Here is a 20,356-nt window from a genome sequence, read left to right as displayed (position 1 = left end):
ATTATGGTTTGTATAATTGAAAAAATAGACTAAATCGATATATTTTCATACGTATATTTATTCAACATCTAATTAAATATATTGAATTGAGGAATGTTAGGAGAACAGTAATTTTTGTGATTTGTAGTCATCAAATAGCCATCAATGATGATTTTAATAATGTGAAATTTCATCCAATGGCTCACTTTTCTTTGCTGATTACATGCTGGCCAGAATTTAATAAAGTTGCTGGCCCTAGACTTTTCTTATTGAATATCATGTGTGCGAGTTAACATTTTATATCATCAACAAAAATTATTAATTAAATGACAAAATAACAAAAATAATTAATTTATAATTTTTAAATAATTAATTTAAAAAGTAATCAAATTTTTAGCAACTAATTTGATCAGTTACCTCGATTTTAACACTCATAATAAAAATACAGATGTTACTTCAATTAATATGTCTTTAGTTTCTTATAAACACTCCACACTTATATTTATTTTTTCTTCCGAGTAAAATTATCGCAAATTTTTCTTTTATGGTAGCAGATGAATTTGATGAAGGAAAACATTAACCCGTCAAAACTGTATAATGTAGTAATTGTATTTTTAATAATAATGATAATAAATCTTTCTAGTTAGTAGAGAGCATAAACATATGAACCTTGGCTTCTTCTTTCTTAATCTTAAGATAACATTCCATTCACGCCATGCAGATTCTTCTCTTCTTCGCTGCTTAGCAATAGCGTGTTCCTATATCTCAATGCTCCAATGCCATTCACGGTTTGCTTCTTCTTAATCCACAAAAACTCAATTCAATCTTATCACTTTCTCATTTCTTATTAATTAATTTTCAACGATACGCTTCTGGATCTGGGAACCGATTTGGATCTGTTTGTTCGTAATGAATTAGGATAATACGATTGTTAAATCCAGATTTTTTTTTTAATTTTTTTTATTTTTTTGGTGTAACATAGTAATCGCCCAGAAATTCCAAGCTGCAATTGGAATTGGAATTCTTTTGGCGTAGAATTGTATTGGTTTTGTTTAGAAAGCTATTGATTGTTTTAATCATAGTGTTCATCTTTTTTGCACCCTCAAATGTTAAGATTTCGTGATCTTCCATTTTTCCAGGCTTATTTCTTTGTTCAAATGGATTGAATTCTGCACATCATTTCACTGTGTATGGAACACTATGGAGGCTAATTAGAAAATATTGGTGTTAAATTGCGAAAACTCGAAAAAGAACATGGCTACAGCTACCAAGGCTGAAAAGAAGGCTGCAGTGGATGCAGCTGCATGGGTGTTCAATGTTGTCACCTCTGTTGGTGTTATAATTGTCAACAAAGCTTTGATGGTCACTTATGGCTTCAGTTTTGGTAAAATCCCTTTTCCAGTTTTACCTGACATTTCTGTTATTGCTCTTTGTGTTGTCTTTCCCCTTTGAAAAAGTTTAATTTCTATGCACTGATAATTTGAACAATGCATGGAAGGTAAACTCTGTTTGATATACCAATACCATATAAGGATTTAGTATTAGTTTCTTGGATTCTCTTAATAACATTTGGCTATACTTCCCGCAGCTACAACATTAACAGGTCTTCATTTCGCTACGACAACTTTGATGACAACCGCATTAAAGATGCTAGGATATGTCCAGCCGTCTCACTTGCCATTGTTTGAACTTCTAAAATTTGTGTTCTTTGCTAACTTCTCTATTGTTGGAATGAATGTGAGCCTAATGTTGAACTCAGTGGGATTCTACCAAGTGAGTTGGGATGTTATTTAGCTATTGGTCTATCAATAAATAGAGTTTGTAATTTAATTTTACCATTTCACCATTGGCAGATTGCTAAGTTGAGCATGATCCCTGTATCCTGCCTATTTGAAATTGTTTTCGACAAGATTCGGTATTCAAGAGACACGAAACTGAGCATACTTGTTGTCCTTATTGGTGTCTCTGTTTGCACCGTAACTGATGTGAGCGTTAATTCAAGAGGATTCATTGCTGCCTCTATAGCAGTATGGAGCACTGCTCTGCAACAGTATGTAAGTGTGACATTCCTCTTCATGTGATGCATTACATCTGTTCAACTGAAATGGCATGATTCAATCATAATATATTCATTACGAATGCATACACACTACACACTATGAAGCGAACTAATGTAGTCTTATAAATTATGCTTTTAGAAATTATGCTATTTATAAAAATGTTACTGATGTGGGTGTTTCTCAAATCCTTTATGTGCAGTACGTTCATTATCTTCAACGGAAATATTCGCTAAGTTCTTTCAACCTTTTAGGACACACAGCACCTGCTCAGGCTGGAACACTACTGTTGATAGGCCCTTTCCTAGATTATTGGTTGACAAACAACAGAATTGACAAGTATGCTTTCAACTTTGGCTCCTTGGTAAGTACTGCATCACAAAAAGTTATCTCAATCTATGGATATGTAGATAAGAGCATATTATGATGAATGACTTGATCTGTTAAGTCATTGATTTCTCCATCAAGTGTATGTATATAACTCAACTGCTAATGATTGAATTTCTGTGTATAATTTTTACACTGACAATGTGTATAAATTAAATCCTTTCCTTCTTCCCATAATCTGTGATTTAAATTGAATCAATGGAGCCAACTCTATTAGTTTCTTGTCATAATCTGCTGTCATTTTTGGATGAATAAGAAATTGATCCTAACTGAGCATCTCAATTCTGATGTTGATTTTGGCAGATGTTCATAGTTCTGTCATGCACCATAGCAGTTGGCACAAACCTCAGCCAATTCATCTGCATTGGGAGATTCACTGCTGTGTCGTTCCAAGTACTAGGACACATGAAGACAATACTTGTTCTAGTGATGGGATTCTTATTCTTTGGTAGGGATGATCTCAATCTCCATGTGGTTCTAGGAATGGGGATTGCCGTGTTCGGAATGATATGGTACGGCAATGCCTCATCCAAGCCCGGTGGAAAGGAGCGATGGAGCCACGCTCTCCCCACCAACAAAACAGAACCACGATGATACCATGATTGTGATTTCGTTGGTGAAACCTGAGCTCACCAAGAAAGAAAGAAAAAGAAAGAGAAATATAGATAGTTAGGTCCTTGGAAAGAATTTTTTTATTTGAAATCAGAACCCCCAGGGGTTCTAAATTATTTCAGCCCCATTTTTGTAATTCTTTGAAATTTCTTAGTTTTGGTCTCGGTGGATATTTCCTGGTAGGTGCAGGTTCCCTGCCATGATGGAAAAAATATTTATTATTCGGTTTAGCTAATAAATTCCTTTTGAAGCCTCAGTTTAGAGAGAGTTGAAGGGTATGTTTGGTTCTTCCATTCCTATCCAATGCTGTCAATAGATTAAATACCCTCGTCATTTGCCCAACACTTTAGGTTCTGTTGTTATGAGACAAAAACAGAGAGATAGAAACAGAAATTTGGGGAAGAAATCGTATTTGGGCGTATAGACAGAAAATTAAAATTTAGCCAAAATTCTTGTTCACTTAGGACTAAGATAATTTTTGAAGTCAGGTAATATTTTTTTCTTTTTCCAAAACTATCATCACTCCCTTCTCTCCCTCGCCCTCCTTTCTGTTGTTGCCGCCTTCACCCTCCCCCACGGCACCTGTTTCTCCTCCTTCCATGCCAACGATAACAAAGACAACAGGGCCTCAAAACAAGACAATCTCTGTTTGTTTTCCCTGCAATGCTGTCACCTCCAACGGCACCCACCCAACGCAGACACTAGGGCACACCACCAAAACCTTAATGGTGCTGCTGTATCAAAAACTAGATGACTTGCAAAAGCTGAAACCATTGCCTTCCCTACCTAGCAATAATTTCCAACCATGGCCTAGTGAAAAAGATAAGGACGAAAAACACAGAATCATGAAGATGAACAATTCCAGTTTTTATTTGAAGGAAGAACCGTGGTTAAGAAAAAGTTACAAGGTGAAAATAACAAAGGTCTTTTTTTGTAACTTAAATTTGAGACAATTGCTTTTATATGTCGGTCTCAAATTTCCTCTTTCTGTCTTCATATTTCCCTCCCGAGGCAAAATCCAAATAATCCTTCTTCGGTTAATTCTCTTCATTTTCAATTGTGAATGCAATATAATACATAACACTCGTATAAGAAAAACCAAGCATAACAATAATAATAAAAAGTAAAGAACTCATTTGCTCAGGTAAAATATATCCCATCGTAATTTTGGCTTCACTGCTGTTACTAATCGATAATCATTTGAAAGTATTTTGTTAGGCCAACTTTCTGTTAAAACGCAACTTAATACTATTGGATCGGAAGTCTGATAAATCTTAAAATATCATCATAATTCAACTAAATGGAAGCTTAAAACAAATAACCAACAAAATTGAAATTGTCAAGAGAGAGCATATAACCAAAAAACGGCATCGGTGTGTAAAACATATGTCTGCCTCTTCAACAATATCTAATTTCCAAAAACCAAAATATAACAGTTTAACGCTTCTTGGATACACCAACAGTCTTTCCCCTACGGCCAGTGGTCTTGGTGTGTTGGCCACGAACTCGGAGGCCCCAGTAGTGCCTCAAACCACGGTGATTTCTGCATAGTAGTGTCAATGTGGGACGATAAAGCTGTTAGAACTTTAAAACTAACCAATGCATAAAGCATAAATTCACCAGTGATTGATTATGCTGCATATAACGTGATAAACGAAATGAAGGCGAAAAAATAACACAGGTATTATATAATAAAATATCAGAACATATTAACTTGACAGTAATTTCTTTGGTGAAGAGTAGAATTGGGTGAAGAGTGAAGATTTTTCCTAAATTTAGAATGAACATGGGCATTACACATGATAAATTTTTATTGGTGAATTTTTCCTATTCTGAAAAAAAAAAGCAATCTTCACTCTTCACCTTAGCATTACCCTAACTTGAAATATAAACTGCACTGTTGTAATTGTAACAAAAACTATCAATTTTATAGATCACATCATGATTGATAGCTAAACCAAAATATACAATCAACAAAAGCGAGTGACCTAATTTAATTTAAAGAGATGAACTTCATAAAGATTAAGACAAGTATGTCACCCATGTCTTATAAACTATATATGCGAAAAGAGACAGAGACAGCGAGCAAATTCATTCCAAATTAGTTGGAACAAACAGGACAAAACAATTCAACAATTCTAAATAAAAATTCATTTAGAGTTGAGTGAGACCTGATTTTCTTGAGTCTCTCCAAGTCATCCCTGAGCTTCATGTCGAGAGCGTTGGACACAACCTGGGAGTACTTGCCATCCTTGTAGTCCTTCTTCCTGTTGAGGAACCAATCTGGGATCTTGAATTGCCTTGGGTTGGCAACCACAGTCATCAGATTATCAAGCTCAGCAGCACTCAGTTCACCAGCTCTGCCCAAACCATCATCACAGGCAACAAAAACCATACCCTATCAGATAATTTGGCCTTATATCCTAATGTCTATAGTCTATAATTTCAATCATTAGTAAGATAACTAATGCCACAACTTATCTTATGATATCATATACATATACAAGACCTGTTGAGTTGTTATTTATAAACCATAAATTATTTCTTTGTCCAACATAAAAGGAGGAAGGTAAGGTACCTCTTGTTCATGTCGATATCGGCCTTCTTACAACAGATGTTAGCAAATCGCCTTCCGATACCTTTGATGGAGGTCATAGCAAACATAATTTTCTGCTTCCCATCTACGTTTGTGTTCAGAACACGAAGAATGTGTTGGAAATCCTCGTTCGCCACCAGAGACTACAATACCGGAGCCAAAACAAAATGTCGGAAACCAACAAAAAGGGATTCGAATATGAAGAGACAAGTAACAGTTACGAAACTACAGCAGCTAAATAAAAATTGCATCTTTATTTCAAATCAGCGGAACAATCACCGCACACGAGAGAGAGAGAGAGAGAGAGAGAGAGAGAGAGAGAGAGAGAGAGGGAACGCACCATTTTGGATGAAGAATGAGTTGGGAGAGAGTGAAGGATTGATGGCGCCGAAGCTGAAACTCTTGGGCGATTGAAGATGCAGAGATTCTAGGGTTTGGGAGTGAAATGCGATCTTATATAGTGTGCTGCGCTCAGGGTTTTGTTCACTGTACAGGGTGAACTATGATTTGAATGACAAGTTTGCCCCTCAATGTGCTTACTACGACAGCGTTTCGTATATCTTGGGCTTTAAGTCCTTTGGGCTTAACCAAAAACAAAATAAAAGTAACCACTTTTTTCATTAGGTATCTATCATTTCAGACAAACACTAAGGTGGGTTTGGTACCATGAAAACAAAATTGCATTTAGTTTACGTTTTTTATTTTTAGAATTTTGTAAAAGAATAAATAAAACAGTAAAGACAACAAATAGAAGGTGAATATTCTAATAAATATTCTATAATTATTTTCATATGAAAATATTTTCTTTTGACTATTGGATGATATATTATTAGCTTTGATTTTGTCATTTTAGCATGTTATAAAAGTATTATCTTTATTTAAAAGCATAATTATTTTTTTAAAATCGTTATTCTTTTCTTATAAATCGCGCTTTTAAAATATAGCTAGACAATATATTCACGAAAAGATACTTTTAATATTTTTATTAGAGTAAGTGCCTAATTAGAATCTCTTAATAAAAATCACTTGTTTTATTGGGTATTTATCATTGACTACGATTCTACGAATACTAATTGCTTGTTAGTTTGTTGGCACTTGGATGGGTTAAATAGGGATAGTTAACCCAAAAATCTAAGACTTTTCCATGTATGTCCACAAAAATCTGTTTAACATACTACATGCTTCGCTATCTATCTTAAGACGTGTTTGTTTCTAGACCAAAAAAAAAAAAAGGACGTATTTGTTTTTATTGAAAAATTGAAATGCTATTTCACTTCTTCTTTTAAAAAAAGTATATTATTTGTACGAAAAATCAATACTTATTTTGAAGGAAGCAACGGTAGGTTAAAACAGCTCGATTAGAATGCTAGGAATTAAAATTCATTTGAGTTAAATTCTTTTTCTTACTTTAGAATAGTTAAAAATTAATGATTTAAATTGCTGTCAGAATTTCAATTCTCATTTTTTCTTCATTTGTAACAGATTTCCAAATCAATTCTCACACGCTTCAAATTTAATATGTCAAATATCAAAAATTGAATTTCATTCTATTAATATATTATAATCATTCCAAAATTATAGAATTGAGTTTCAAATAAAAATAAATTCTTTCGTTAAAAAAAATAGAATTTTTTTCTCATATTAAATAATTTCCAAACAAGCTACCAATACCTCACAGTGTTCTCTTAAAAACGAGTTGCAACTTCTAAGTCAATTCACTAGGCATATTAGTTCCTTAATGTTTCATGAGAAAATTGTGTCTTGTTGGAATACCGTATAAATGTTGTTGCTATATTAAAACGTAAAAAAAACCAAAGTGATGATGCCAAAGATTAAATGTCACACAACTTTATAGATAGATTAAAAGTAAACCAGCTGAACACAGACTCATCATACAGTTAGATTTAAATGTCATTACAAGCCAAATCAACATAAGCAACACATACAACATAAGACAAGGATTAAAAAGTGGTTTTTAGTTAATGTACAAATTTCTTCTACCGAGAGCATAAGCACAATCATTAGCATGCAGTCCACTGTGAGAACTTCTGATCCAGGTTCAGAAACAGCACATTAAAGCATAATACAAAATTAGCTTTTCTTTTCTGTATAACCAAACTGGAATCAGGACTGTGGCATTTTTAACAGGACTAGCACATGATGTTACTTATTTTGCAACCCCGTTAGTTCCAAAAGCATAAATGACATCTGTTTCTATAACAAAGTCTAGGCAAAAAATTGTCATAGACTAAGATGGTTTTACATGATTTCACTTTCACTTTTCATGTTCATATGGTAATGGTACAGCCTAATTCTTTTGCTGCGGTATTGAGATACTTTATAGACAACTCATTCGAAAGTCCACTGTGAGCTTCCCATGTCAAGCATTTTTCTATGTCAGCTTGCCAGTCAGTGACATCCAAATTGAAGTATGGATAAGAGGGGTCGGGGATGCCGTTTATTTGCGGCGGTTTAGGACCAGATCTGATCGAGCCTGTATGCAAGATGTCCCGAAGAACCGAAATGCTCAGCGCACGGACATGTGCACTTGGATGGGAGAGGCATCTAACAGTGGCTGATAGGCGGCACTACATGTGGTATATTCACACAGAGATCAGTAAACAATCTATAGAATAACTAATAAAGCACATAAAACAAGTTAGAAATTCATATTCATGTTAATGCCATAATTTCATTAACCATATGTTAGCCAAGTTAGAAAAAGATGTTTGGTTACCTTTAACAGGTTTGAAAGGCCATCCGCCACTGCCAATCCAGATTCACCCAACTCGAGCACAGGCTGTACTGCTCTAGCTGTTACTTCCAGCAGCTGGTCATCATTATCAAATATTGAGAATTTGAGATACTAATATCAGTAAAAACATAGGAAATGCCAAATCCATCCTTCAAAGTGCCAGAAGTTGGTGCTAAATGTTAATCGGTCACAGGATGAATGTGTGCATTGACTTATGTTTTCACACCGAACAACAACAACAACAAAGCCTTGTCCCACTAGGTGGGGTTGGCTACATGGTCAAATGACTCCGTTGAGTTCTATCATGTATCATGTATACAGAGAGACTGTTTTCACACCGAACAACCATGACAAATATCTTGATATGCAATCAGTGTATAGAATTTTACAATATCAACTAATCAGATGCTGTCATGTGTACGACTTGATGACAATAATCAAATAAGTTTTTTGGCATAGCTAATTTGAATGGATTTAAAGAGTTAACATAGAATTCAATGACAATAAATAATATAATCTAATAGAAGAAAATTCCTGTGATTATAATTTTCCACCATCATGTGACCAGGAACTGAGTCTATTGCTTTTTAACTTGTTAGTAAAGCAACTAGTTTCACTAGTAACTGAATTGAACTTCAAAATCAAAGAAAAGCTAATGTTGTAAAATGCTACCTCCAGCTGTGGTAAAGTACAAGCTTCTCCATCAACCAGCATACCATCTGTGGCTCGTAGCAGCAAATCTGACGCACTTGCCAAAATTACCAATGACTCTGCACTATCATGATTCCTCATTAGCTCCACTATCAATTTCACGATCCGCTGATTGACTCTCCACATCTTCTGACCCAGATCATCATCCTTGGCAATCCATGGCTGCAATTCCCTCTCCGCCTGACAAGCAACAAGCCGCAGAAAGTGACTAAACAGATGAAATTTTCGAAACAAAGATAATACAGAAAAAGACAACTGATAAAGAAAGTATAGGTGAGATCTTCAGCATCAGATATTTGAACTTCATAGGCATTATGAGGCAATTCTAAAAGTAATTCTTAATTCTTCTTGTCAATTATATACTCATTCTTTTAAATTATGATTAAATAAATTAAAGGTAATAAGGCGAAATTTGGACCTGAAGAACAACTGCTGTTGCTGCTTTTGTTGGTGACGCTGATACAACATTGCATAATGCATCAACAACCTACATAAAAAATAAATAAATAAATAAAATAAAACCCAGTAATGATCCTTTTTAGCAGCACTAAGGAAATTAATGACATATCTTGCTATCTGAATCGACTATAAAAAGCTTTTTAATGTCTCTTATTGGGGTATTGTCTTTGTCTCATTTTCAATAATCTTTTTCTCCTTTTAAAAAGTCTATCTCCCCATGATTAACAAAATCATAATTGTTATATCAACAAAAGTTTGGTTTCAGAACTCTAGGTCAATTTAAAAGAATCACCAAAAACATAAAGAAAAAAGGATAACACAGTTTGTAATGTACAATTTGTGCACTTGTACCTGCCTCCAGCCCTGTTGGGCAGAAGTGCTTTCTGCACAAGGTTGAGTTTCAGGGGAAGCAATCAACTTGTGCCATAGTAGTGAAACAACAGAGAAGCATAATTCTTGTTTCTCTGCCAGCATGGATCTGAGGAAAATTTGTGCATTGCAACTCAATCCTATATGTCTGTCCATTGTAAGAAAGTTGGCGAGATCAGAAGCATCCAATGGAAAACCTGTGACACCTTTACCTAAGGTACACCCTCCTGATGCTTCATTTGAACAAGAAGTTTTATCAGATTTGCGGTTAAGTTTTGATGGACCCGAATCTTCCAAAGTAGTAATAGATGTTTGCCTAGGGTCAAAGCAGCTACTACTTTCACACTGATTGTGTCTTTTACTACCAAGAGAAACAACAGAGTCCTTCCAAGTAGGTGCATGAATTAACGTAGCTTCTAATGGCTCTGCTTTGATAACTATAGACGCTACGGCTTTGCTATGAATATCTATGAGATTATACAAGGATGATGCTCTGGAGTGAATTTCATTGTCCCATTTGCACCGAATCAGAACAGAAAGAGCATGCATGCAAGCTTTGGACCGTCTAAATAGTTCAGAGACATGTGCAGCAACCATAGCTGCAGCGACTATCTCATTTGAGCTGTAACTCCATGGAGTGCCAACTGATGACGGCTTCAATGAAAACAAAGCCTCCAAAATTGCTAAGATTCTGTGAGTATGGCGTATAGCTGAGTCTACGCCGTTCTGCAACTCATGTGACGTTCCATTTATTCTAAAAGGCTTGGCTATATCTTTTACATTGTTGGAATCTGAATGATTATTCCCCCGTGAAATCAGAGGGAACAATTGAAGCTCACAGGCAAGAGCACAAACAGCAGCCAGAACATAAGAATCAAATGCTGCTATAGGACCTTGCTTCTTCATTTTCCTATTTCTAGTTTCTTTCTGAATTTCAGACACAGCATGCAAGTCCTCAATGATTTCCTCGGCTGAATAATTGTCCTCACCTCTCGGCCTCTTGCTTCCGCTGAATTGTGCTTCATGACTAACGCAGACAGTTAAGACTACGAAAAGCAGGCGTGAGGCGAGCTCAACAGAAGCACATGATTCTAAGAAAAGTGAATGAACCATCGTGCGGAGTTCTGCTACAGCAAGGTTTTTGGAGGCAGACCCCACTCCAAAGAGGTACTTTGATTTTCTGTTTTGTTCTCTAGTGGTGTCAGACGGAAAGGTCCTCTGAAGAATAGCTTCCACTGTAGCAGCAAATATTTTCATAAGACATGCCTCCGATGGGCTTCCGCGTGGAAGGTATTCGAGGACCTTAAGTAGGGGGATGTATAAATTCCATGATAGTATAGGAGGTTGTAGTGGAGTTGCAACTATAATCTCTGGAAGATCAACAGCTGAGGAACTTGTAGGAATCAGGCCATAAGCAGCTTCCCAAATGGTGCAAATTCTCCATTCAACCTCTGGGCCATGTGCACACAGCATGGATGCGATGCCTTGTGCAGTAGCCTCCATGGAGGCTTCTGCTGCAGGAACTTCTATCTGATCAACACTTATAAATTTCAGCATGTGGAAAGAATTTTTCTGATGTGGTTTACAAAATAAGAATGAAAAAAATATATGTAACTGACAAAAACTAACAACCTGCTTTTTGTAGGAAGAGATATAACCACCCAAGGGTTCATGTTGGACTTCTACTCCATCAACTTGCCTAAGAGGTGGGAAAAGTAATGCGGGCTGGGAAAGTACACGAAAAAGCAAAGCTGCTGCGGCATCAGCAGCTATGCCTGCTCTCATGGACATTGCAGTCCCTATTGCACGCAAGAAATGCAAATGCATCCAATTTCTAGGAAGCTGCATCAAAGGAACAGTAAAGTTCATCAGCCAATTAGCTTTAAGTCTTTCACAAGGTTTCTTCAAATGAAAACATCACAATACACAATTATTTTAGAAATAAGAGTGCAACTTTTCTTCTTGATCCAAAAATCAAGCAACTTACTCATACTTGCCAAAATATTAACTTAGGTTTTCATTAATGTAGCAACAAATTATTTTGTGATTTTGCTATAAGATTTTATAGTTTATTACCCTTATGCCTGAAGCATAATCTTCAGCAGCTCGAAGAAGCTCCACAAGCTGTACAGCAGCATCAAGTGCATCTGGGGCCCATGATGGTGGTGCTTCTAAGAGTCCAAGAAGAAGTCTCTGTGTAGCACTTGGAGTAGCAATGGCATAGTATCTGCAAAAGTCATGTGTATACATTTACGCAGGCAGATGACTTTATGAACAAGTAAATAACACAAAAAGTATTGAGTCTAGAATAACCTATGAAATAAGCGTGCATATGGCTCTAGAGCTGGTAATCCAGCAACTAGATGCTCATCTAGAGCTGTTGTTGGTGGAGGAAGCAAAAGGGCAGGGACAGCAGCTGCTGTTAAAGTAGCAGTCTCATAGCGAGCAACTTCATCATCACAAACACTTAATATAACACCGGCACCATTGGCAACAGCCCATCTTGGAGTCGAAGGCACAAGTTGAGGATGCTTCCCGGAACCACGTGAAGAAGCTAAGAGAAAATTCATGCATGAGAACATTAACTTAGGAATAGTCTTGAAAAATTAATAGATCAACAAGATCTTATCAATTTTGGATTAACTGAGAAAGTGGTAGATGTGATAGTGTAGATAAAATAAAAACAGGGAAGATGAACATGAACATGTAGGCCAATGCCTAATCCGTGTTATGAGGCACATATTATGATGCATAAATTTCATTGACAGAACTTCTATATTAAATAACTGGAATTCAATGTACCAGTTGTTGGGGGCTTGAGTTCTCCTGCAGCATATTTACCCATAACACCACTGCACCTGTGAACATAGATGGCAAGATCCATTGACATCAGCAAAATGTACTTAGTACCAGGAATAACGATAATATGGTAAACAGGAAATAGTTCAAATTAATAAAGTAGAACAAAGAAGAAATTGCAGACCCTTGGCCTCAGTTAAAACATACACGATACAGTTCCTAACGTGTCCCCAAGGATAAGGCCTAGCCCAGTCAACACCTAGGATGTTTTTCCTCTTGGTTACATAGCTCTAGGAGTGGATTCCCATCCTCTTATATGTTACATATTAAATAAATTGTTCTTATAGTGAAATAATTGCTGTTCTAAACTTATTTTAATTTCCCATGGTTACTTGACAAAACTTTTGAATGCAGTGTATAACTTCACATAAAAGGATTAAGAATGGCAATTGGTACTCCACTCGAACTAACTTTCAAACATTCCCTCAAATAGCAGGTAGATCAACACATAAATATTGTTGCAAGCGCAATGGGATCAACTGACATAGGTTGGTTCATCTGATCAGTCTTTTGCTCACATATGACCATGACTTGGGTTCAACTCTCAAGTTCTCCTAATGGTGGTGAGCTATACATATCTTCGTAAGCACTCCTTGGTTTGAAAGTTGGTGTTTGTTTTAGTTTGGTTTCTGAAATTTGTGTACCAAGAAATATGGTTGACTTTAAGGTCAAACCTTCAAGCTGAATCAAGCAGGACCATGAAACCCCTAGAACTAGCTAAAGCACACATACATACAAGATTAACATCATCTACCGAATTCAATGGGCTAAATAATATGCTGCTAGCTCGTTATGCATATTTCGGACTTTTTTTAAAAGAACACTCACCATCTGAAATAGTCACTTCTAATGCCTACAGGTGCAGCCAGCAATATATCAGTAATCCATGGGGACAGAGGCCTTATTGGTTTTTTCTCTTGCTGTATCAAAGAATTTTGAACAGACTTCCCATCAACCGAGTCACTAGTGGTCGCATGGCTGCCACTGCTGCTTCTTTCTGATTCACCATATTGCCTTTCGGTCTTGAATATTGGGCGATTGTAATGAGTTAAAATTCTCAAAATTTCACCACACGCCAAAGCCCATTGTTCTGAGTATTCATTCTGCGAATATATGCAAAGCACAAATGTAAAACTCTTTTCAAATACTGAAGCTGAATAACTGCCATATTTAGTAATTAAGAAACTAGAATACAGAACAAGAGTAGATTCGAAAAATAAATAAAGGCAAGATGAATTAAACAGCAAGAAGACTTTAGTAAGAAATTGAATTCTACATACAAATCAAATTATGAAGCAATTATACCTCACTCTTTGGGGAGACTAAAGATATGAACGAAGCGAATGGAGGGCTGCTCTTATAGTAGACTATCGTGCCATCAATAATGCATGAAATAATTGGAAGTACAACTGCATGCCCATGCTCTGGATGATGAAGAACAAATGTTGCTGGACATACAAGCAAATACATAAAGTAGTTAACATGTAGTAGAAGTAAATTAACTGTAATCTGAGACTAACATGAATTAAATGACCATGCCCATCAAAAATTAAATAAATAAATAAATAAAAATTAAACTAACATGGGATAGAGCATAAATACCCAAAACATCGTCAAAGAGAAGTATTTCCTGTGATGGATAACGGTTACGGATCAACTGCCAAATTAACATGTAACAATGAGTAGTTTTCATAGAAACTATTGGATTTCTCGTCAAAAAGATATTTCAACAAAAAAAATGAATATATGAAAATAACTAGTGTATAGTTCAGTTCAAGAGGTTTATTTGTAACATAAGTGCATTGTTCATACCTCAGCAATATCGTCAGCAAATTGCTCTGATGTAAATTGAATGAAGAACTCAACATATGCTGCAATTTGATCCTATGGAAAATCAAAAATAATGTCATAAGACCATGGAAGCAGAATTACAAGAAGCTTCTGCTCTAGCAAACAATGCAAGGTAGTTATACAATTCTTTACATGTGAATTTGGAGATAACGCCAAAAAATAACAATCTATTAAGTTATAAAAGAAACTGCCGAGAAATTAAATTGAAGAATTCAAGTCATTGGCATCATTCTGTTATCAACATATTATCCCATTTCTGGGACCTTTTTTCTTCAACAGAAGAAATGCAAGTAGACAGGACAAGTGCCCTCTAAAGAAAATCAAAATAAATAAATAATCAAATAAAATACAAATAGAAAACAGGAGCTTCACATCAAGTGAGCAAAGCCCGCAGTCCTCTCAAATCCAGCACAGAAAACCCTCTAAAACAAAGATTAGTTAAGCTACCATTAAGAAGTTGAGAATGATACAACTACTGCAATTAAGTCTTTTCCTAGTAGGTGTTGTATGGCTGATCAAGCAAAGCGCATCCTATCATACACCACCATAAATAACAAGACTTCAAACAGTCCCTCAGAAATGACCTATGAGAATGTGCTCCAAACTCTGATGATTAATCAAACAGTCACCAAGCTTCCCAGAGTACCACACTTGTAGCCTTGTAGGTAGTATCATGCCAAAATTAAAATATAGAGATGCATCCGTACATCTAGTTTCATTTATAGTCCGCATCATTTCAATTTATTTGAGATGCTTATAGTCCAAGTTGTCAAATAATACAACACTGAAGAATCTAACATCTCTTTAGAATTGATTATCTCCTAACACAGATGGTTTTGAAACTTTTGTTTGGATTTTCCAGGAACTTAAGGCGTTTAGGTTGTTGACATTTCAAGATCAAGTTCTTGAATATCCTTGTTTCTGTATTTTCCAACTAGGAATCATTTCAATTGTCAATCCTCACAGAAATCAAGTCCTTTTAAATATTACACATTTATTTGGTTTTCCATACCCTAGCATTGCTCAATAACACAGTTACTAGTAAATTGGCCACAACATTTAGTGTCAAGGCTTCAGCATCCTAGTAACTAAACAAGGATGGATGTGTTCAAGTTATAAAATTACACTGTTCACCCATTACCTGTTGAATCTGTGGCTTACCACTAGGACATATTTTGTAATTGCTAGTAAAAAAGTTCAGCCTTCCCAATTAAGCCTACAGGAATCTTGCCGATTCAACCTGAATTTGAAGCTACCCTACCTAATCCAACTTCAAAAAACTTTATGGATATGTAATTTCTACACTTTCAACAAAATTCCGGAAAATAATTTATGAAAAAAATGGAACAACTTTAGAAATTTCCAGAAGATTCATAAGATTAAACACATAGTTTTTCAATAATAATAATAATAATAAATAAGATACTAGTATTTTCTACAGTATAAAAGTATCCAACTGCAATATGATGCTTCCCAGGAATATTTTTAAAGTCAAACTCCGGATAAATCATCAATCATAATAAACAATTATGAACACCAGTAACAGTTACAAGTTACCAAGCTTTTTTCATTAACATCTAATGGAAAATATCAAACTTTCCTACATTCTATGCTCTCACAAGAATATTGCATCAGTGCCACACAGAACACTCTATGCCTCGGCTAATATCAGCACTCATCCGTCACACACGCTGTAAACCAAAAATTTGTGCATGATTGAAAATTCTTAGTTAGCAACCAAATTCGGCTCAATAGAATGTTATCAAACTATATCTCTTCACATATGGAATGATCCCATCATGCCACTGACCTATCATCCTTCTATAGTTCTACTCTTAATAAAACATCTGCTACCTTTCCCAAAGAATATTCATAGAGAAATTAAATTCCCCAAACGGCTTTAATTCTATAAGCCTTATAACAAACAGTGAAGCATCAAACGAAAAAATAATTATTACAATACATACATACACACGTACATATATACATATTTGCATACATGTGTAATACATGCATACATACACACACACAAATGAATATAGATTCCTTGTCAGTAATATTGTATTTACATAATCATTTTATATCATCATCAAGTTTGACTTTTGCATAAAGTATTTCAAAAGTCACATATATAGACATGTTGGATAGACTATGAGGTATTTCCAGAGGCTCTACCCATTTGAAGTGCCTATGAACTTCAAAATAGTGCAATCTACTTCAGAATGAACAATTAAAAAAAATCTTTTTAAGAGAATAATATTAGCTATTAAACATTAAGCAATGAAAAGGAAAAAAGCAGTAAGATGATACCTTTCTTTGTTGACCGTCCGGTGGGGGAGGCCAGAACAACGAGGAGTATTGAAGTCGGTCGATCCACCTTTCATTGGAAGCAGCCATTGAAGAAGAAGACATCTATGAACTTTGAAGGTTGTTCCCTTCTCTACCACTGATTACCAAAAGCAATTATCCACAATCCAGCCAAAACATGCTACCAATCAAGAATTAAGATATCGTAATTCAGCATTCCCTGCTTAGCATCAACTTTTTACCTTAGTATCCAATCCTTTCACCGAAAATTTTTCATTCAACTAAATATATTCCAGAAAGAGGGGGGAGGGGTGATTTTGCTTTTGACAGAAACCAGGTAGGTCTCAGAAAACTGTTAATAGCTGTTAAATTCAGAAATTTTAGCTGTTTCTATATGTGTATCAAATTTTAAAACTAACAATTTATTTCTGAGTTTCTTTTCACTATAAACATGCAAGAGAGTCTTCAAATCAATTTAAATAAAATAAAATAAAACCTCAGTAAAACAGAACAAATTATTCAAAAAATAGTACAGAAAATATGAAAAAAAATAAATTCAGAGACAGCGCCTTAATATCTATGAACAACTCAGATTCACCGCATAAAAATTTAAAATAAAATAAAAGAGGAAGGCCACTAAGGTAAAAGCACAAACACCAGGAACACAGCCAAACAAGTACACAAACTAAATCATCCGAAAAAAAAAACGAAAAAAAAATTGACAGCTGAAATTTCCAAAAAGGAGAAAAAGAATATAACGGGAAAAAGGAGAGAGCTATGTACCTGAGCAGTTTATAATTTCTATTATAAGGATGCGATCTCTTTGAGGAACTATCTTTGCTGATTTGGAAGGGTTCACAAAACTATTAACTGATGAAGCAAAACAAAAAAAGGGGGAAGTTTTCTTTGTTTTTTCCCCCGAAAATTTAACCGGAATAAATTTTTATGGAAGAAAAAAAAAATTCTGGAGGGATGGGGGTGGTGGTGGTAGTTTTGTGCTTCAGAGAGAGAGAGAGAGAGAGAGAGAGAGAGAATGAAAGAGAAGATCTTTAGGAGCTCTCACAACACAAGCTTAGATTGAGTGCATACGTGGCAATGATATTTTCCTCTCACCTCACAGGCTCTCTGTCACGTCATCATGTATGTATGTATGTATGTATACTCTCTCATGCACCATCATCATCATCTCATATCATATCACATGACATTGTTTCAAGTGTTATTATCGCTACTACTACTACTAAATACTAGTTTAATTACGATATTTCTTCATGTGTAACACCATATGTTGATTTCTCTGATACTTTAATAATTTTACATTTAAATAATATTTTTACTTTTATAAAATATAATTATCACTTCCATAATATTATATATATAACCTAGCCTATAAATATAATATTAAAAAAATCGGTGTATATAAATTTGATAAATGGCATAAACAAACTAAGATGACCTATAATATTACACTAATGTTTAAAGTTGTCAAACTCGTGAGTCTAAGTAAATTCGTGGAGCTAATATAAACTCGATTCGTGAGTTAACTCGTATACTCGTACGAGTTCACTTATTATGAAGTTTTTATATATATATCATACATAATGTATAATTACTCAATTCTAACCCTTTAAAATTAATAATATCAATCTTAAAGCATATAATAAATTAAAATAGTAGCACACATTATAACAAATACTTTAAAATACACATTTAAATTTTCTACAATTATTCTTATACAAATACAACATAGAACAGATAAAATTAAAAATTCTAAATCTGTAATACTAAATCTTTAATTGAACATTGAACAATATCAAATAATCAAATTAGAAACCCAAAAATTAATCAAATTATAAATTATACTAACACTGTAATTTACCAAAGCTGCAATACTAAAAGTAAAAAAAATATATATATATATAAATCTTTAACTCTACATGACTAAAATAATAAACATTTGACAATTCAACATTCAATATAACTTTAACAATCTGTTTACGACATATAATTAACTCTAATCAAAATAATTAATTACTAACAGCCATGAATGGGTGAACCATATGGCCATCTAATATAAACGATAAGTAATAAGCTAAAATTAGAAGTAATAAAATTTAAAAAGCAAAAAGAAAACCTAAATCAAGAAGCAAAGGCTCAAAGAAGGGACAAAGCCATACAAAAAATAGAGAATGCAGAAGCAAAGAAGGGGAAAAGTCCCAGCAACAACGGATCGATGACAAAGGTGCAACAAGCAGTGGTGGTAAGGGTGCATAGTAGCAGCACGAAACGACGACGACAAAGAGTCATAAACTTCACGACGGCGCGAACCAGAGCAGAGATAGGACTGTAGGAGAAGTAGTCGAACTCGTGAATGGTGATAGCACGATAGAGTTGCGGATAGTGGAGATGTGAAGAAATACAGAGTAGAGTGCAACAGAGGTAAAATTCACAAAGACAAGGGCGCAAATCATAGCAGAGGTAGCAGACGCAGGCGAACAACGACAGTTCGACGGGGAATGGCGACTGCGGCAGAATATGGAGAAAGTGAGACTTGAGAGAAACGACGCAAATGAGTGAGTTGTGAGTGAGATTTCTTTCATTCTTTGGGAGTGTTATCGTAACCCTAATAGAAAATGTGTTTTTTTTTTTTTTTTTTTTTTTCAAAATGATGCTTTCTTTGAGCAAAAATGAAGAAAAACACAAACTCGCTAACTCGGTCCTAGACTCGTGAGTTTGACCGAGTCTAGCCGAGTTTACTCAGGATCGAGTCTATACCCGAGTCAACTCGATTCCATATCTAAACCCGTAAACTCGTACGAGTTTATTCGCGAGTTTGACAACAATACTAATGTTCTAAAAGGCTAAAATAGATAAACTTACATACATGTTCTAAAGTAAATTTATGCTACGATTTTTTAATGTAAATCGAATCATTTGAATTTAATTTACTATATATGCTATATCAATAGTAAATCGAATTTAGCCAATAAGTTATAGCTCAAATGACATAGTCTCCCTATACTCATCGAATTTAGTTAATTCGATTTAATATTGATACAGATTATTGATATTTATTACTTTTAAGTTAATTGTTATTAACTTTAAAACATAAATATCAATAAGAAAATAATCCTATATAAATCCAAATAAAACATCAAAAAATAAAAACAAATAAAAATAGAAACTCAACTTTCATGTCTTAGTTCAAATTTTAAAAAATCTAAATTTTTATAACTTATGAATGTAAAAATGAACATTAAACGATTTTTAAAAATTCATTAAAAATCATCATTTGGCTCATTAGTATCTTAAAAATTATTACCGTAATTTTTTATGTTAAAAAATTAATATAAAATACAATTCTTTAAAATGGTATAAAAGTTAAAACTTGAATATTTTTAAAATAAAAAATAA

At 34.6% G+C, this 20,356-nt stretch overlaps 3 protein-coding genes across 6 annotated transcripts; 1 reads left to right on the top strand and 2 right to left on the bottom strand.

The window, feature by feature from the left end:
* Positions 520 to 4,342, top strand: LOC107619654 (UDP-rhamnose/UDP-galactose transporter 6). The gene is made up of 6 exons (XM_016321945.2): positions 520 to 767; positions 1,119 to 1,363; positions 1,568 to 1,752; positions 1,833 to 2,033; positions 2,239 to 2,400; positions 2,727 to 4,342. Exons 2-6 carry the CDS (start codon positions 1,234 to 1,236, stop codon positions 3,015 to 3,017), a joined length of 969 nt encoding a protein of 322 aa, XP_016177431.1. The 5' UTR covers positions 520 to 767; positions 1,119 to 1,233; the 3' UTR covers positions 3,018 to 4,342.
* On the bottom strand, positions 4,264 to 6,119 carry LOC107618927 (40S ribosomal protein S18). The gene is made up of 4 exons (XM_016321114.2): positions 5,972 to 6,119; positions 5,614 to 5,774; positions 5,207 to 5,395; positions 4,264 to 4,578 (listed from the first exon to the last, which is right to left on the bottom strand). The coding sequence occupies exons 1-4, from the start codon at positions 5,972 to 5,974 to the stop codon at positions 4,473 to 4,475; spliced, it is 459 nt and encodes a 152-aa protein (XP_016176600.1). The 5' UTR covers positions 5,975 to 6,119; the 3' UTR covers positions 4,264 to 4,472.
* On the bottom strand, positions 7,462 to 17,972 carry LOC107617449 (protein GIGANTEA). Of its 4 annotated transcripts, none has more exons than XM_016319206.2 (15): positions 17,726 to 17,972; positions 16,946 to 17,162; positions 14,597 to 14,668; positions 14,387 to 14,441; positions 14,090 to 14,232; positions 13,613 to 13,887; positions 12,728 to 12,783; positions 12,239 to 12,479; positions 12,002 to 12,152; positions 11,558 to 11,767; positions 9,908 to 11,455; positions 9,516 to 9,584; positions 9,059 to 9,277; positions 8,369 to 8,461; positions 7,462 to 8,219 (listed from the first exon to the last, which is right to left on the bottom strand). In XM_016319206.2, the coding sequence occupies exons 2-15, from the start codon at positions 17,045 to 17,047 to the stop codon at positions 7,920 to 7,922; spliced, it is 3,534 nt and encodes a 1,177-aa protein (XP_016174692.1). In that variant the 5' UTR covers positions 17,048 to 17,162; positions 17,726 to 17,972; the 3' UTR covers positions 7,462 to 7,919. The 4 variants fall into 4 exon arrangements, with proteins under 4 accessions (XP_016174692.1, XP_016174693.1, XP_016174694.1 ...); XM_016319207.2 differs by having other exon boundaries at positions 16,946 to 17,123; XM_016319208.2 differs by having other exon boundaries at positions 16,946 to 17,081.

The sequence above is a fragment of the Arachis ipaensis genome, chromosome B09 (genome assembly GCF_000816755.2).
Source record: "Arachis ipaensis cultivar K30076 chromosome B09, Araip1.1, whole genome shotgun sequence".
NCBI lineage: Eukaryota > Viridiplantae > Streptophyta > Magnoliopsida > Fabales > Fabaceae > Arachis > Arachis ipaensis.
This window is presented reverse-complemented; position numbering and strand designations above follow the sequence as displayed.

Excerpts from the sequence above, each read along its gene's own strand:
- LOC107619654 (XM_016321945.2), top strand. The coding sequence starts at position 1,234 with ATGGCTACAGCTACCAAGGCTGAAAAGAAGGCTGCAGTGGATGCAGCT. Across the intron at positions 2,034-2,238 it reads GCACTGCTCTGCAACAGTAT|TACGTTCATTATCTTCAACG; the intron begins GTAAGTGTGACA and ends CTTTATGTGCAG. Across the intron at positions 2,401-2,726 it reads CTTTCAACTTTGGCTCCTTG|ATGTTCATAGTTCTGTCATG; the intron begins GTAAGTACTGCA and ends TGATTTTGGCAG.
- LOC107617449 (XM_016319206.2), bottom strand. The coding sequence starts at position 17,047 with ATGTCTTCTTCTTCAATGGCTGCTTCCAATGAAAGGTGGATCGACCGA. Across the intron at positions 14,442-14,596 it reads TTGCTGACGATATTGCTGAG|TTGATCCGTAACCGTTATCC; the intron begins GTATGAACAATG and ends TTAATTTGGCAG. Across the intron at positions 12,480-12,727 it reads ACTCAAGCCCCCAACAACTG|CTTCTTCACGTGGTTCCGGG; the intron begins GTACATTGAATT and ends ATTTTCTCTTAG.
- LOC107618927 (XM_016321114.2), bottom strand. Across the intron at positions 5,396-5,613 it reads GATATCGACATGAACAAGAG|AGCTGGTGAACTGAGTGCTG; the intron begins GTACCTTACCTT and ends TGGTTTGGGCAG. Across the intron at positions 4,579-5,206 it reads GAGAGACTCAAGAAAATCAG|AAATCACCGTGGTTTGAGGC; the intron begins GTCTCACTCAAC and ends ACTACTATGCAG.